The sequence below is a fragment of the Moschus berezovskii genome, chromosome X, assembly GCF_049115385.1.
Source record: "Moschus berezovskii isolate FMDL1 chromosome X, NW_MosBer_1.0, whole genome shotgun sequence".
In the NCBI taxonomy this organism is placed as follows: domain Eukaryota; kingdom Metazoa; phylum Chordata; class Mammalia; order Artiodactyla; family Moschidae; genus Moschus; species Moschus berezovskii.
The window spans coordinates 30,414,961-30,433,945 of NC_142488.1; the positions used below are offsets into that span (position 1 = coordinate 30,414,961).

General features: G+C 33.7%; 1 protein-coding gene across 6 annotated transcripts in view; it reads right to left on the reverse strand.

Moving 5' to 3' along the window:
- The window catches only part of DMD (dystrophin), a 2,246,075-nt gene that overhangs the window by 1,467,957 nt on the left and 759,133 nt on the right, over positions 1 to 18,985 (reverse strand). For all 6 annotated transcript variants that reach the window (XM_055393453.2, XM_055393450.2, XM_055393451.2 and 3 more), the window contains 2 exons: positions 9,121 to 9,362; positions 1,442 to 1,622 (listed from right to left, as the gene is read on the reverse strand). In XM_055393453.2, the coding sequence (XP_055249428.2) occupies positions 1,442 to 1,622; positions 9,121 to 9,362 (423 nt within the window). The remainder of the gene's footprint in view (positions 1 to 1,441; positions 1,623 to 9,120; positions 9,363 to 18,985) is intronic.

The following is an 18,985-nucleotide window of genomic DNA, read 5'->3' on the forward strand; positions in this document are numbered from 1 at the left end:
TGAATACCTTTAAAAGAAACCGGAAAAAATGTTAAACCTTAATAAGCTTATATAAATTAAAATAAATTTCAGTGAATATGCTCCTTTGCCAACCAGTTACAGTATAACCATCAACATGTACTTGATTTTAAGGGAGGTTTATGGATTTTATGATAATGGAAATGCATTATTCTTAAATAGGTCAATGTTTGAAAATTTAGGACATTCAGTCTTTTCCCCAACTGATTTTAGAGAAGCCCAGCAACAAGTACGCTGAAATCCACTAGAGGGAGCTGACATGACTGTAAAGTTGTATTCCTTCATTCCCTATCAGTAAAATAAACTCCTCAGCAAAAAATGACTTTGAAGTAAAAGGGAAAAAAAAAAGCATTCATCTTTCAATACGTGATCTCACCAGGAAATAAAAGAAAAAAAACATTAGAAAGTGAGGAAAGCCCATATATTACACTATGCTGATTCTAGAAATGTTATTGCGTGGTAAATGTGTTGCATATTTACAAAGGAAAACAATTAAAAATGCATGTGTTCCAACAAATTTAAAGTCTCAGTGGAAAACAAATATATGCTCTTGTGCTTCTCATAACAACTTTAAGTGTAACTTTTAAAGAATATTTTTTTCTTAATGCTTTGAAATCTAGTTTTACTCTGTATTCCTTTCTGTGTACATATAGATACATATGGGTTTATGCATATATGTATATGGTGACTCAAAAACCCTTTCGCTGATACTTAAAAGTGCTCAAAAACCTGCTTGTCAAAGGAAATTTTGTCTTCAAAAGTAGGCTGATAAGTAGGGGTATTTGGACTGTGTATTACTATCCTAAGAGCAAATTGGTGAAAGACAAGAGACATCCTGAAAAATTTGCTAGTCATATGGTAGGTATTTACATAATTGCTCCACTCTTATGTTGTATTTTAGCAGTAAACAAGAAAAAAGAAGATACGGTATAGTTAGAGTGATCCAATAGTAAAATGCAGCCCAAAGAATAATTTGTCCTTGACTGAGTTTCAATTGCCACATGTATGCTACAGCTATCTTCATATAAATTGATAGAAGTATTAGCGAGACACCTAGCTGGATATTCTTGTACATGAAGCAAACTGGATTTGATGAAAACCTACTAACAGGGCTTCAACTGCTCTTTTATTTCCTTCCAAGTTCCAAACATCGGACTGTAAAATTTGCAATTTGCCAAGAAGTTATGCCTATATACAACATAAACCTTGTTTCTCCTAGTCATGAAATTATAATGGAGGGAGAGAAGTGGAAATCTAACGTATCCATTTTCCTACAATAACATTTCATTACTTGTTACTACAGCTTGTAGGGAGCATGGTTTCTTTGATGGAAATCATTCTTTCATATTAGTACTTACTCTTTTCATGATAAGTAACTAATTAGGAAAATATCAAGTCAGTCATTTTAAGTATTTTTACTTACTTGTCTGTAGCTCTTTCTCTCTGCCCTGCATATCAGCAAAGACTTGGTTAAAATGATTTGTAAAGGCCACAAAGTCTGCATCCAGGAACATTGGACCTTGTCCTTTCTCTTTCAGGGCTAGGCTTTGAATTTTTAATCTCTCGATTTGAGGCTGAAGAGCTGACAGCCGGTTGACTTCATCCTGTACCATAATGTAGAGTATTAAATAACACTGTTACTTTGCATACATTACAGTTTTGCAAAGTAAAGTATTGAAAGGCAGTGATGCAAGCTTAGCTAAAGGCTTTTATCAAAAAATTGATAACAAACATCCGAGATGGCTCAAGCAAGTCTCCAGCACACGTCATCAATTTGAGAATACCTTGGCTCTTCACTCAAAAGATACCATTGTAAACAACAATTTTTAAATTTCAAAATGACATAATTCAGAATATCACCAGGTATGGATGGATACAATTGAAAAGTACTATGAATAACCTTACATCTTTTTCATAAATCAAACACAGATGTTCCTTTACAACTCTCATCTCAAAATTGTGTACTTTGCTTCAAATTCTAAGCTTATCCAATGAACAATTTTCTTCTCTAAATTCATTTGTGTAGAATATAAATTATATATATGCTACATATCTATATATGTCTACCTATATATTAAGTCAAATATATGCATGTATATTAATATTATATAGATTGCATATATGTATGTAGAATATATATTATAATCATATATGTACACATATTTGTAATTTACATACTTATATGTATATACATTCACATACTTGTATCTATAATTATCTAAGTTTTGTATGGTCTTACTTATTCTGACTGAATAGGCAACTGCTATCATTTTAATTAGAGGGACTCTTTGCTCTGTTTTACTCTTGTTGTCCTGGGATAATTGTTAAAAACACTCCTTTTCAGTCTCAAGACTATTCCGATTTGTTTGATCAAGTCACATGGACACTCTGCCAGGTTATCCAGTATAGTAGTCTCTAGTCAACTGTGACTACTGAGCATCTGAAAAGTAGTCCAAATTTAGATGTGTTGTCATTGTAAAATATACACTAGATTTCAGAGTTGGTATGAAAATACAAACTCACATAGATGTTAATAATTATTAAATCTTAAAATGATATTTTTGATATATCAGGGTGAATATATTATTGAAATTCACTGACTTACCTATTTTTTTTCCTATTTCAATGTCATTTTTAGAGCATTTAAAATTACACATGTAGGTCTTGGAGACCCACCTCCCAGAATATTGGAAATAAAAGCAAAAATAAACAAATGGGACCTAATTAAAATCAAAAGCTTCTGCACAGCAAAGGAAACTCTAAGCAAGGTGAAAAGACAGCCTTCAGAATGGGAGAAAATAATAGCAAATGAAGCAACTGATAAAGGATTAATCTCCAAATTATACAAGCAGCTCCTGCAGCTTGATTCCAGAAAACTAAGTGACCCAATCAAAAAATGGGCCAAAGAACTAAACAGACATTTCTCCAAAGAAGACATAAAGATGGCTAACAAACACATGAAAAAATGCTCAACATCCCTCATCATCAGAGAAATGCAAATCAAAACCACAATGAGATACCATTTCACACCAGTCAGAATGGCTGCTATCCAAAAGTCTACATGCAATAAATGCTGGAGAGGGTGTGGAGAGAAGGGAACCCTCTTACACTGTTGGTGGGAATGCAAACTAGTACAGCCACTATGGAGAACAGTGTGGAGATTCCTCAGAAAACTGGAAATAGAACTGCCATATGATCCAGCGATCGCACTCCTGGGCATACACACCGAGGAAACCAGAATTGAAAGAGACACATGTACTCCAATGTTCATTGCAGCACTGTTTATAATAGCCAGGACATGGAAGCAACCTAGATGTCCATCTGCAGATGAATGGATAAGAAAGCTTTGGTACATATACACAATGGAGTATTTCTCAGCCATCAAAAAGAATGCATTTGAATCAGTTTTAATGAGGTGGATGAAATTGGAGCCAATTATACAGAGTGAAGTAAGCCAGAAAGAAGAACATCAATACCGTATATTAACGCATATATATGGAATTTAGAAAAATGGTAACCTGAACCCTGTATAAGAGACTGCAAAAGAGACATAGGCATTTAGAACAGTCTTTGGGACTCTGTGGGAGAGGGTGAAGGTGGAATGATTGGGGAGAATGGAATTGTAGCATGTATATTATCATAAGTGACCAGTCCAGGTTCGACGCATAAATTTTCCTCTGTCCAAAAAAAAAAAAAAAGAAATAAATGTTATTATATAGACATAAAAAAAAAAAAAAACTAGTGGTTACCAGAGGGGAGGGGGAAGAGGGGAGAGGAAAGTTAGCAGTGTGGGATTAAGAGATACAAACAACTATGTATCAAATAGATAAGCAACAAGGATATATTGTATAGCAGTATTATATAGGGAATTATAGCCATAATCTTATAATAACTTTTAACCTGTAAAATACTGAGTCACTATGCTGTGTACCTGAAACTAATATCATATTGTTAATCAACTATACTTCAATAAAAAAGTATATACTGTTTATGATTTAAAAAAAAAAAAAGACCTAGCACAGCCAAATAAATAAATATTTTTAAAAAGAAAAAAAAAATAAAATAAAATTACACATGTAATTCACATCTGTGGCCTCCATTCGATTTCTTCGGAACAGTGCTGTTCTTGATATAAATGTTTTCAAACTCTTTTGTCTCCAATGAAGTTGCAGTTCATAAGTATCTGATATATATATAATTTGAACTCAAAGAAATTATAATATGTTCTTTTTTAAAGTATTATTACCACGATTGTTCACTTAGAAATCATAACTATGCTACCTCTAGAAAAAGTACTTCAGGATCATTTACCATTCAAAATATAAAAAGCAGGATAATTAAAATTCAAAAATTGGATCACAAGCCAACTGAAAGTGAAAGTCACTCAGTTGTGTCTGACTCTTTGTGACCCCCATGGACTATACAGTCCATGGAATTCTCCAGGCCAGAATACTGGATTGGGTAGACTTTCCCTTCTCCAGCAGATCTTCCTGACCCAGGAATCAAACCAAGGTCTCCTGCATTGCAGGCAGATTCTTTACCAACTGAACTATCAGGGAAACACAAATCAATTAGAAGGGAAATTTTATAGAATTATAGTAATTATGAATTAAATATAAATCTCACCTTCCTGGAAATTAGAGCAAAATGTAAAATATATATATATATATATATTTGGATACATGCATACTCTTTTAGAGAAAATAACATTTGTCCTAGGAATGAATGAGATAAATTTATCACATAGATAATTTTATCTATTTTTAGAAGATATAAAGATAACTTTCAGAGAAATTTTGGTATGTGATTATATCAGTATGAGTTGATTCAGGTAGGTTAATCTCTAACATCAAATTCTTCTGGTAGGTGAAAATGAAAGACATTTAAATAAATGAGGAGATGACCCCCATCTCTCCCATTCAAATATAAAGCCTCCTGATCAAGTGCGAGAAGGTAGGTGTATATTCATAGACAAAGAATAAGAAAGAGGCAAAAGGTAATATTCTGTGGTTTGGATCATAGAATTACAGACATTCACTTTGTACACTAGACTTGCAAATGGTACCATTGACATCTGCTGTGAAACATTTAATAACCCGATTTACATTTGGCCAGATGGAAGGCCGTCATTCTCCCTGTTTAGGGGGCTATATAAGGAGCCTACAGTATAGCAAAGTATATTCTGCAAAACAAAGGGGAGTTTGAAACTAATAAAACATTTGGGCAAATGTTCAGCTGGGACCTTAAAGTTCTGAAAGTAAATTATAGGAAATATCATTCTGACCTCAAATATTTAACATTTAAAAGATGTTAACAATGACAACAATTACTCATTATTTCCATAAAAAAGCCTTAGTGTGGTTGGTCCTCCACAGTAAGGCATGTTCTCTGAGTTTGTTTATCCTTTAAAATTATATGTTTACCCTGGAAAAACGTGTATTTTTCTCAGGAAAATGTCCATGGGTTTCTTCCAATTCCTAAAGTGCTCCCTAACGCTCAACATATCAAGAACAGTTCTGGTAAATATTAGATTCTGTGTTAAATCTGCACCCTACTCCTAAAAAACATCTCCAAATAACAGACTACACTGACAAATAGGAAGGGGGAATCTATTTACCTATCACTAATCACAACAAAGTCATACAATTTTACCTGCTGTGTGAATGATCTTGCGGTATCCTGCTAAACAGTCTACCTAAGGTGATACGTCAAATTAATAGAAACCAATGGGGAAGAGAGAAAGAGTAAGCGTGATAAAAAGGGATGAAATCATATAATCAGAATTTGGAACTTTGTGGCTGAATGCAGAAAAAAAATGAATTAATTTCACTTAGGATGACTTCTCTAACCCTGAGAGAATATTTAAGATATATAACTCCCGGTGATCTCCATTCTCTCCTCAGAAAGAGACCAAGGCCCTAGTGTGCCCTAAGAGTCATTGCTTTGTCTCCTATGTGAAAATTGAAAGTGTTAGCTGTTCAGCCAGGCTCTTCTGTCCATGAGATTCTCCAAGCAAGAATGCTGGTGTGGGTTGCCATTTCCTTCTCCAGGGGATCTTCCTAACCCAGGGATTGAACCCCGGCCTCCTGCATTGCAGGCAGATTCTTTACCGTCTGAGCCACCATATGCTTGTATCTTTGCCTTTTTATGCTCAGTATTCACATCGGCTTTATTTCAGTTCTTTGGTCATTATTGCTCCCTCCCACCATGTTTATTCTTCCTGAAGCCTCCTTCCCTGCTGTTCTCCTAATTTCAACTCAAATTTTCCTGCCTCAAGGAAGCTGCCCTCAATGGCTCTATCAAGGTCAGGTTTTCCCCGTTAGATATTCTCCCAGAACTCTGTTTAAAACGTTTGTCCCAGTGGTAATTTTACATCTGTTTATTTAATCATCTACTTAACGTCTTCTCAGTGCTTCCCTGGTGGGTCAAAGGTTAAAGCTTGGAATGAGGGAGACCCGGGTTCAATCCCTGGGTCGGGAAGATACCCTGGAGTGGCAACCCACTCCAGTACTCTTGCCTGGAGAATCCCATGGAGAGAGGAGCCTGGTAGGCTACAGTCCATGGGGTCGCTAAGAGTCGGACATGACTGAACGACGACTTCTTCTTTAATGTCTTATCATCTACTCTACGACAATGTTATGAGGGTAGGATCAATGAATGCTCACACTGACCTTCCCAAAACTTAAGTGCCTGCCACCCCACTAGGTCCTAAAGTAGAACTATCACCCCAGCAGGATTGGAAGGAAGGGCATCAAGCCAGAGAAGATTATTCTCAAACCTTAAATCCAATGCAATCGGCCTTGCTAAATTTTGGACTTGATTAGGATCTATCATCCCTTCTTTCTTCCCTATTTTTACTCCTTTGAGAATGGGAATGCCTTTCCCTATGCCTGTCCCACCACCATATTTTGAAAACACATATGTCGTCCTGGTTTTAATGGTTCACAGCCAGAGGGGCATTTTATCTCGGGATGAATTATATGTTGAGTCTCATCCATATCTGATTTAAGTGATGAAGAGATTTTGGACTTTAGAGTTGATGGTGGAATGAGTTATGACTTCTGGACTTTGGGGGCTTGTGGTATGTGACAAGGACATAAATAGGGGGCACGGGAGGAATCTGTAGACTGGATGATGTCCCCCCCCCCAAATTTACGTGCTGAAACTCTAACCTCACAAGGTGGCTATAATTGGTTATGAGGTTTTTAGTAAGTAATAAGGCTAAATCAGGTCTCAAACACAGAGTTTTTATCTGACAGGACCAGTGGCCTTACAAGGAGAGAGAGATCTTTCTCCTTCCATGCACATGTGCCAAGAGAAGACCAGGTGAAAACGTGGTGAGAAGGCAGCTGTCTGCAAGCCAGAAACAGAGTTCTCACCAGAAGCTGAACCTTGCCAGACATTCATCTAGGACTTTCAGCCTCTAGAACGGTCAGAAAATAAATTTATTTGTTTGAACCACCCAGTCTACGGTATTTGTTATGGCAGCCCAAACCAGTTAATACACTTAATATCATTCTTGGCTATATTAGAGACACTGAATATATATTTTATGGATGAATGCATTTTGAAGATGTAATTAATATCTGTATTTGAATCTCGAGAAACAGGTTAAAGAACTATCATCAGATTTATTATTGCAAGAAATGATATAGGTGAAATATTCCAGTAATTCACAGAACAAAGTCATGGAGTCTATTCTTTAATAGCAAAATGTATCTAGAATTACAGGGGAGAGAAATTCCCTATACCAGTATATTTCGCTAATAAATGCCTCACTATACGGTATTCTTTATCCACAAATGTATTTGCTAAATGTATCTACTTCTAGGAAAGCTGTAGTTTCATTATGTGAAGAATCATCATCAAATCCTTCGTTTGACTTCCCCTTCAAAATAACTTTGAATTTCCCATCACCTTCTGGGTTCAATACCCTCTAAACCAACCCTGTCATCTCTCCATCTTCAGTCTCCCATTATTTAAACCATTATTTCCAAAGTATGCAGATTAACCCTCATTTACTGCTTTTAAAATTAAATCCAGTCATCTCAGTCTACCATTAAAGTTCATCCTGGAAACCTTGTCGTCTATCCTGTAAGCAGCTTCCCACTTTCCCATGAAAAGTGTTTAACTATGTAAACTAACATTTTGTAGTAACTACTTATGCAAAAAGTTCAAGCTGTTTCTACTGATATCTCCCTTGTTTTCTTACACATGCAGAATACTTTTTTAGTCTGTTTTGCAGCCCTTTTGCGTGTATTGTATCTTGTTTACCCTACTAGTTACACAGCCCAGCCTTCTCCTGTAACCCAGGAGAATGACAGTTACAGACTATCGCTTTTTGTCCTCTGACTTCTGATTAATTTTAGTTGATGGGGAGTCCTGTTCAGATTCTGGAGGCAAGAAAGAGAGTTAAACAGAGTGTCTATTTTTCTGGCTCCATTCCTGTGTTAGCACTTGGACTGGCTCTGAAAGCTGTCTTTACAATGGACATCTAATTCATCTTCAGGCTTTCTGTAACTTCTCTCTCCCTGATCCCTTCTATTTTAAGAATAATAACAGCTCTGATGCTGGGTTACTGTACGATCCCTTGAGATTCCTCTATATTCCAAGCACATATAAAAAGTATTTTCGCAAATGACCTTCCTCTAATTATCCAAATTTAATAAATGCCATTTTAAACGATTTTCCTCATATATCCGATTATACAGGATATCAGCTGCTTGTGTTTGTGTGGATTCCACGTTTTGAACATATGACTAGATTTTCCTCTTAACTATTATAAGAAAGAACTCCAAATTATTTTCCACTTTTCATAGGATACATGTGGTTCCCACATTCCAATACTGCCTCGTCATTTTACAATCTGACAAAATCAATTAATTATGTGTAACTAAGCTTTTCAGGACTCAGGTATCCATGTTACCTATTTAAAATGTTACCTATTTAAAGTGATTTTCTTCACTTTTATTTTAATCTTTACTGTGTTTCACTAAAATTTTCCTTAAGAGGAAAATTTAACATTAAGTATGCTGCTATTCTTCTGCAAATTTCTAAGAAATTACTACTTATGATGCTCCAAATAGGAGCAAAGATTCTTACCTTACAATTTTTTAACTGGCTTTTAACTGCTGTCGGCTCTGATGGGGTAGTGGGTTGGGTTTTCAACCAGTTTTCTGCAGTAGTTGTCATCTGCTCCAATTGTTGTAGCTGATTATAGAAAGCGATGATGTTGTTCTGATACTCCAGCCAGTTAAGTCTCTCACTTAGCAATTGGCAGAACTCGATCCACCGGCTGTTCAGTTGTTCTGAGGCTTGTTTGATACTGTCAGCATTAACACCCTCTAGAAAGACAGATTTAAAAATATATATATATATATCCACTGAAGCCACAAACTGAAAGACATTATCTGAAAACCAATGTTGACTCAAGTTTAAAACTATTCATCGTCTGAATGATTTCAAATAAATCATTTATTTATTGAAGAAGCTGAAGTATCAATATGATTTCTGATTATTGACTGCAAATTGCTGGAGTTGCATTTTATCAAAGAACATGAATACAACAAAGTACTAGATAAGGATACATAAGATATAGTAGAGTAGAATACATTTAAATAAAAACAAAAAATGCACAAAGTTATGACGGGGGGATGGGAGATTATAGACACTTAACTTTTTGGATATTTCCAAATAAACGTTAAATATCATGTATATCATTAAACCATAAATCTAAAAATTAACTTATATTTTTACTTTTTAAAAAGATTTACAATTAGTTGAACTGTTATTATTTGGATTTTTTGTTTGAAATCCCTTTATTGTTATACGTCTTTAATTAAAATACGGACATAAAATTTTAAATTTCCAATTTTTTAAAAAAAAATTTATTGGCCATCCAGTTGATTTATAGTGATGTGTTAATTTCAAGTATACAGCAAAGTGAATCAGTTATACATATATATGTATCCACTCTTTTAGATTCTTTTCCCATGCAGGCCATTACAAAGTATTAAGTAGAGTTCCCTGCACTATATAGCAGGTTCTTATTAGTTATCTATTTTATATAAAGTAGTGTATATATGTCAATTCCAATCTCCCAATTTATCCCTCTCCTCTCCTTATTCTCTGGTAACCAGAAGTTTGCTTTCTACATCCATGACTCTACTTCTATTTTGTAAAAAATGAACATATATTTTTAAAAAATCAATTTAATTATCTATTTATGCTATACAAAGCCAGAATAAGCAGACTGTACATGAGTCCAAAGAAAGAAAACAAGCATTAGGGAAAAAATCTTTCTAATTATAAAGATTTTTAAATTATTTACACATCATTTACAAATGCGGAGGTTGATCTGAATACTTGAAAACGAGCAATAGAAATACTTAAGCAGAAAAAAGTCTATCAAGGGCAAAATGGAAACATAACCATATCATTATCAACTTTAGCCTTCCAGAAAACCTACTATGTCTTAGGGAATATGCTGTCTTTTAACATATGTCATCTCATTTAATTTTTTTTTTCAAAGTGTGAATATGTGACTAATGCCAATAGGTAACGAATGTTGTACTAATGAGAGTACAGCAATATCACATTATTAATTCTGTAGAGTTCACAACATGTAAATGTTCTTACACACACAATTTGTTTACATCAGTTCAGTTCAGTTGCTCAGTTGTGTCAACTTCTTTAATAAATTACACTAAAGAAAAATATTAAATATAATATGGACATTAAAACATAGCTATGATAGCACTGATAACTTCCTAATATTTCTGAAATACTGAATACTCAAATGTTTCCTATTCCTACATATATTCACAGATCTCAAAAGAGATCATAAGCTCAGTGTAAGAGTCTTCCTCTAGATTAAAGTATCTAAGGGGCTAATGGGGAGAAGGCAATGGCAAGCCACTCCAGTACTCTTGCCTAGAAAATCCCATGGACGGAGGAGCCTGGTAGGCTGCAGTCCATGGGGTCGCTACAAGTCAGACATGACTGAGCAACTTCACTTTCACACATTGGAGAAGGAAATGGCAACCCACTCCAGTGTTCTTGCCTGGAGAATCCCAGGGACGGGGGAGCCTGGCGGGCTGGCGTCTATAGGGTCGCACAGAGTCGGACATGACTGAAGTGACTTAGCAGCAGCAAGGGGCTAATGTGATCTAGTGAAGACCAAATTGTCCAGGAGAATCTACTTTTATGAATGTCCATTTTATACAACTTTCTGATGATATGATTTAAAGGACCAGCAAGTTATTAAGAAGTCTGAAGACCATCTCTAGCAAATATGAGGCCTGAAGTTCTGCTAACTTGTACATGCCTCCCCTTTCACTCTTTCTAAAGAATAAAAAACATGGATTTGAAGTCAAAAACTATATTATTTTATTCTCTTTTACTTTTCTCTGCTCAGATACTCTGATTTTTATTTTCTTGTAATTATGCTATGCTGCCAAACCACATCTCTCAATTCATTTGAAACACAGCTCTAGTTTCGTTAATTTCAGAGTTTGACACTATTCAAGATGACTGCAGAAAACAAATCACAAATATCATTTCCACATATACAGCTATAAAAGGCAGCCTGTATATTATCATATGTGAAATGAATCACCAGTCCAGGCTCGACGCATGATACAGGATGCTTGGGGCTGGTGCACGGGGATGACCTGGAGGGAGGATATGGGGAAGAGGGAGGTGGGAGGGGGGTTCAAGAAAGGGAACACATGTACACCTAGGGCAGATTCATGTCAATGTATGGCAAAACCAACCAGTATATTAATGTAAGGTAATTTGCCTCCAATAAAATACATTTTTTAAAAAAAGGCAGCCTGTGGTTTGCAGGAGCAAATTATTCCTCTAATACCCTTGTAATAGTTAAGGAGGCAACTGGCTTTATTGAGGCATTGAGACATCTGGATGTTTCATGGGATATTCTGCTTGGGATAATTTGGTTTTAAGCAGTGACCAAGAATTATACCAAAATATGTTCCAAGGGATGCCACTAAGAAACTATAGTTATAAAATGATCATGTTTGTTGCAAAATATAAGAGAAGAATCCAAATGTCCAGTCATACAGGCACTCATTTTGAGAAAAAAATACTATGATAAAATGCTGATATTATTGCTGGAAAATGAAATGCTGTAATTTAAAAATACACAGGGCAGAAACTGTAAATTATGTTAGAAAATGACTCAAAAATGTGCCATGGATCTAAAGGACCAGATGTTTAGGAAAAATATTTTCAGCATATATTAAATGTGAACAAGCACTTAGAAGAAGGGAGTCCTTGGTGGTCCAAGTCCATGATAGACAAACAAGAGATGTTAAAGTAATTTAAAAGTATTGATGGAATGATGCTGGACTGAATTCATTTAGCATTAGTCCAAATGATAAGGGAATACAGAAAATATTATCTCACTGTTACTGAGGTCAACCATATGAAAACCCCTAAGCAATTGAAAAAAAATAATAAATTAATTTTCATATGAATAATACATGTTAATTTAATCAGAAAAATACAAATCAAATTATAATGAAGTATCAGTAAGTTCTATGGCACCTAATGAAACCCAGAGATAGAATTTAATGAGTCCTTGATCATTACCCGAAATTATCAGTTCAATGTCATGCCTAAAATATGTCCAAATGCTAAACACTGCTACAAAAGAAATTAATATAAATGGGAAAAGTGAATTGAGTACCAGTCCATTTTGAAATTTACAGTACTCTCCACTTATAAGCATACTGACTTTTATAACTGAATAAAGGGAATGAAAGTATAACAACAGGTACAAGAAGGATCTCTTACTAGGATAAATGGTAAAGGCAGGTAAAAGGGTATAAAAGTTCACAGTAAGAGCTCTGGTATTAGGCACACCTGAGTTCAAATCTGACTCTCTCTTTACTAAATGAGTGAACTGGGTTCTGCTAAGTACTCTTATTGAACTTTACTTTTTTCATCCATGGAATGAGGATTGACATGTACACACTGCTATATATAAAATAGTTAACCGACAAGGACCTACTGTAGAGCACAGAGAACTCTGCTCAATACTCTGTAGTACTCTAAATGGGAAAAGAATCTGGAAAAAAAATAGACACATGTGTATATATAACTGAATCACTCTGCTGTACTCCTGAAAGTAACACAAGACTGTTAATCAACTATACTCCAATATAAATTTTTAAAAATACAACTGACTTCATAGAACACCTATCAGGGTTCTGAGTTAACATGTGTGAATTGTTAAACCAAACATGACATATACCAGGCAACCAATAAATATTAGTCAATTTTAATATAAAGAAATGAAAAAAGAACCTATAGGAAACAAGGAAAAGAGATCAGATCTTTCAAATGGTGAAATTAGGGACAGGAGCAGAGATTTTAATAACTGAAAAAGATCATTTGTGAAAAATAATAAATATCTTTTAAATATAGTAATAATTTTATATAATATGGCACTAATATGGGATAAAGTATATTTATACATTTTATAAGAAATCATATCAATCAGCAATGAATACATAAGAGCTTATTAGGGAATCTTGCAATAATCGGTCATAAATTTATAATCATTTGAAATTCAAGTTACAAAGGATATAGCCATGCCAAAAGTTAAAAACAGAAATTTCTACATGTCACTGAATAATGTATAATTTGACTGCAGAAAATCAGACATTTTATTATTAAGGCTTTATATGGAAATACTGTATTAATTCATATATGAATATACTTCCTGCTCAAATAGAGTATCCTGTCTTTCTAAACTATAAAATCCCCTAAGAAAAATGTCTCCACTGGTAGTATCTGATAGAATTCTCAGCTGAGAGTAGGTACAAAATAAACACACTTTACCTGTGAACTTGTCCCACACCAAATCAATAGCTTACTTCATATGAATACAAACCCTAGGGGAGCAATAGCTGCCGTGAAAAACCAAATACAGAGACCCAGGCATTCTCCTTTCCTTCGAATTTGATTTAAAATACTTAGAGGAGGCATAAACTAAAATTGGAAATGTTATTACTTCAACTTCATGAATTAACTGGCCATCTATTATCTAGTACTAGTAATGAGATTATGAAAAAGTTCCTTAAAACTTTTCAGAATAAATAAAGGTACTGTTTCCCCAGCAAACACTCCCATGTGAATAATTTTATTATTCAATATAATTGTTTTATGTACATTTCATAGAATTATGCTTCTTAACTGAAAACTTTAAGTTTCAAGACAGTTTATAAGTGCAGATACCTGCAAAGTTTTAAGTATCAACTGTTTGAGCATCTGTTTTTCTAATTTTTTCTTAGCTACTTAAGAACACAAACATTAACTCACCAGGCGTTATGAACAATACTTATGGAAACCATTTGGTAGTAGCACACTAGAATCTCAGGGATAATGGATCATAATCCATTCACATTTCATATTCTAAACAACCCCTGAAATAGTCTATGAATAAATATATTGCACCCAGAGGAAATGGATCATTACTTGAAGTGCATCCATTAATTTTATTACTTGTATACAGTGCATAACAGACTGTTAGAATAATTTTAATTGTGCACCACCTTCCATGCAAGTACTTCAAAACTGCCACTTAAAGTGAAGTATTCCTCATCAAGTATATTCATCATTAGCCATGAAGCCAGGGTAGAATAATACAAAACCTGTGTTTTCAGAGCTCTTGAGTTAGAAGAATATTTGGAATGAAAACTTAAAGTTGCTAATAGTCTCCTGTTTTTGTTGCATATTAAGTGAGGGTCATTACAAATCCATTTGGCATTTAATATAACAGCCTAAAATGTAATTGAAACGTAATCAGAATCCATGAAAATAAGGTCTGAGTATTATAGACTAATTCTAGGGTGTTTTCTGATGACGCTAACTTTTATACAACTGCCACATCATCTTGTTTAAAAAATAACAGCTTTAAAAAATAGGTTGGGCATAAAATTCATGTCCCTAATAAATCTAATATATGAATTTACAAATATAACTTTTTTCATTTTTTCTTTTTCTAAACAGCACTGAATTATAAGAGGAAAAATGTCAGATCTCTACTCGTATTTGCTTTTGTGACTAATTTTCCACAACAGTGACCTCTTTAATTTCCTCCCTTCACACACTACACTCACAGACACATAGAGACACACACAGACACACATACCAGGAACCGAGTCTCTTCCTTTGGAGATTAAAGTTAAACAAAGAAAAATGTGTCTGTCAATTAACAACATTTATTGAGTGTGAACTCTGTGTAGACCATTATCCCAAGTGTCACGTGGAAAAACAGGAAACATAAATCAAGCTGCCCAGAACTCAGGAAAGAATAAGAGAAGAGGAAATGAGTACAACCGTGGAAAGCTACTCATTCATGATGGAGGGGCTGGACCACTGCAAACAGTACCATTTCCATGCCCCATTGATATACAGAGCAGCTACAAAATCACTTCCCATTAAAATATACAATTAGAATAGTTATTGCCTCTGAAAATACTTCACAGTGATGTGAAAAGATAATGAGAGGTTTGCCTTTGAGGTGAGTCAAACTGACCTTAATGCTTGCCCTTACCCATCTGACAAAGTTGTGCCCAAATTCAAATGACATCATTCATTTTAAAGTATTTAATGAACTATAAACCAAAATACTAAAAGTACAGTTCCATACTTAATATTATGGATAAGAGAAGCCCTTGTCTGTGTTATCAGTCTGTGCTATTTAATTATGATACTTAGCAGACTTACTATTAGGTTTTACCTTAAACACTATAATCTAACACTCATGGGATGATGGTCTTGAAATGTTCTTTTAGTCTAATATACTAATAATTATTACTTTTATTTAAACATTTCCTTAATGTGATTGTCTTCAGGCTCTTAATTAACACACAGAAAACTACAATTTGAAATCGAAAGTGAAGCACAATTTAATGTAGAAAACATTACTAACCCTATTAGACAATTACAGATCTCCTCTGGAAATTGTGGTAAAACCATTTTATAGTTTAAAAAAAGGAAACTGAGCTACACTTATGTTTTTAAATGAATGTTTTGATGCAACATTTTGGTAATTTCAATATTAATAAAGGAAAGTCACTTATCAAAACCAGGGTCTTTTTTTTTTGTTATATCTGACTGAAAAAGAGACTAAATATTTGATGCAAGAACATTATTTTACACAAAGAATTATAAATGAAGTCTAATGCTGAACAGATAAAAATGAAGTAAGCATATTTTTAGGCATAAAACTGCTCTAGACTGTCCTGAAGTCCCATAATCTCATTCAAACAATGAAAAGCTTTTGCTCTGAAGTTATATAAATGAGTTAAAAAGCTATTCAAAATAAAATATTTGAAACATGTGTTTATTAATAATCTACTGATTATTACTGATATAATAGCAAGATACTTGATATTTAATAGCTAAAATTTTCTAAAATATTAATTAGTTTATATCATTTTGTGTTTAAATTAATATAAAAATAAACATTAAAGAGGGTCCATATTGTATATTGTTTTAATTTAAATAAATAAAAATCTGGAAATTCTCCTTCTCAGAATATCACAGTTACAGGAAACATAAGTAGATCACTAGGTATCCAATTTCATCTCCCACTTACTCTCATTAAAGTTCTAGGATGTAACTAATTTATAGAGACTAAAGCTATGATAGTAATCTTATATAGTGACAATAAACTTCATAAAGATTCTATCTGTGAAAAATTTCTCCAAGAGGAAGAGCCCTCCACCATTCAACACTATAACACTATCCCCCATATTTACCTAATCAACTGATTTTGATACAGGAGCAATAAATTCAATGTTAATTAAAAGAAACAGTTAAATAGATAAATCAAAGTTATATCAAAATTCCATGTCAAAATCTCAGAAATTAACATTTTATATAATATTCTCCCTTTTAGTATCACTGTAACCTCCTTTTTTAGTCTATTATGAGCATGAAGATCCTTTATAGTCTTCTAAAAGAACTGATACACATAAGAGGATGTATACATATAGTTTATGCAACTTTTTTGATTTAAAAAAAGTCCCAAATGAATTAATAAGAATATCTTACTGAATTCCTGCATATTATTCAAGTATACATCATTCTACAGAAAAATTCACAATATAGTTGATATTAAAACTCAAAATATTTAATAGCAACTGTATTATAGTATTCTGCTTATAACACATGGCATTTGATAAGATGCAGCCAAAATGAAAATTATCTTCTAATTGGTCATAACTTCTATTTAACCCTGCAAAACTAAACATGTGTTATGAGAAACAGTGTTTTCAGGACATATAATTGATTTTCAGCACAACTTTGCAACATCAAATGAAAGCAGTTTCTTCTATATTGGCATCATGGTAATAATCTCTGTATTTTTAACCATTTTGAGACACTACCTCACTCCCTGTTTCTCAGCGCCTTTCTTAAATTCATTCGGTAAATGCTTTCAGGACTAACAGATACTTTTTCTTTTGCATTTCTTAAGTGGTGCTAAAAATTCATGCTTTCAGTAGCACTTAGAAATGGCCAAAACTGATTTGGAAATATATTTGGAAATATACCATTTGGGGTCAAAACTGATGTAAACTATAAGTATTGAGGAATCTTGTTTTGCATGTCTTAGAGTTTCATTCTGAAGGAAAAACAGTTCCCAAATCATTCTAGATACTTTAAACATGCTCTAATCTTATGATAAATTATTTTATGTAAAAAATTCAGTTTCATATATATACATATATATACATGCACATATAATAGTTATGGAATGCTTTCTTTAAAATATAATAGCTATATTTATGCTTATCTCCATACGTATTTTAAACTATGAATATATGTTAAGTGTTGCTATCATGGGGAATCAAACATTTAATGTATATATATTTGCATTACTTGGATACTGTTATAACAGCGTATAAGAATGATCTGCCGTTATCTTAATTTTTAAGGACAAGATATGTGGTTAAAAGAATAGATATTTACATGGGATCAGAAATGAAGTACCATGATTCAGCTCTCTTTTTCCTTTCTATAAATAAAAAAACAAGGATGCATGTGTTTTATATGGTTATGAATTTTATTACACTCCATAGTCACACTTGAGAAAGGAAATTCTTAACTTGCAAATTTAAGAGCTTTACTGAGATAACTGTTGAGAAATCTGGTTTAGAGAAACTTCAGTGTGTCTTTCAACTTAATGAACCACATCAGTATACTCTAGCGTTTGGTTCTATGTTGGTAGAGCAACTGCAATCTAGGATTGGGGGTTCCTCTGAAATCTACCCAGAGAGGTACTCCAAGCACTTACTGCATGTCTGGCTTAACTCACAACTTGCACAATTGCTTAAAATAAATACTAAGCAACTTCTTCTGTTAAAGACAAAAAAAGGAACAAAATGATAAGTTAGAATCTTTGAGTGTACTTTTTAGTAATTATGTAAATTGTTTGATTGAATGGAGCACATTGGAACTATGCTCTATTTATAGCCCAAATCTGAAATTAATCATGTATCACTTACACCAAATAGTCATTAACAGAACAGATGAGAAGCTTAAAATTTGATCAATATAGTCATCCAATGAGGAATGTCTCAAATTGCACCCCCTACCCCTTACTGCTCTTTGCATTCTACAGAAATTAGAATTTTCCTTCAGAAGTGTTATTATTTTCTGACTGAAATTACCAATGTCGTTATCTCAAATACTGCCTTAATTTTGCCTTGCTAAATAGAATTTAATCGGCCAATTAATATTTATTAAAGACCTAGTAAAGATCATGATTTTTCTTCATACTTCCAAAATTTTGAGCTATGAGGGAAATAATCTAGAAAATTATGTTATCACTAATCATATGATCATTTTAACCCGTGCATGTGTGTTCAATCACTTCAGTAGTGTCCGACTCTGTGTGACCCTATGAAATGTAGCCTGACAGGCTCCTCTG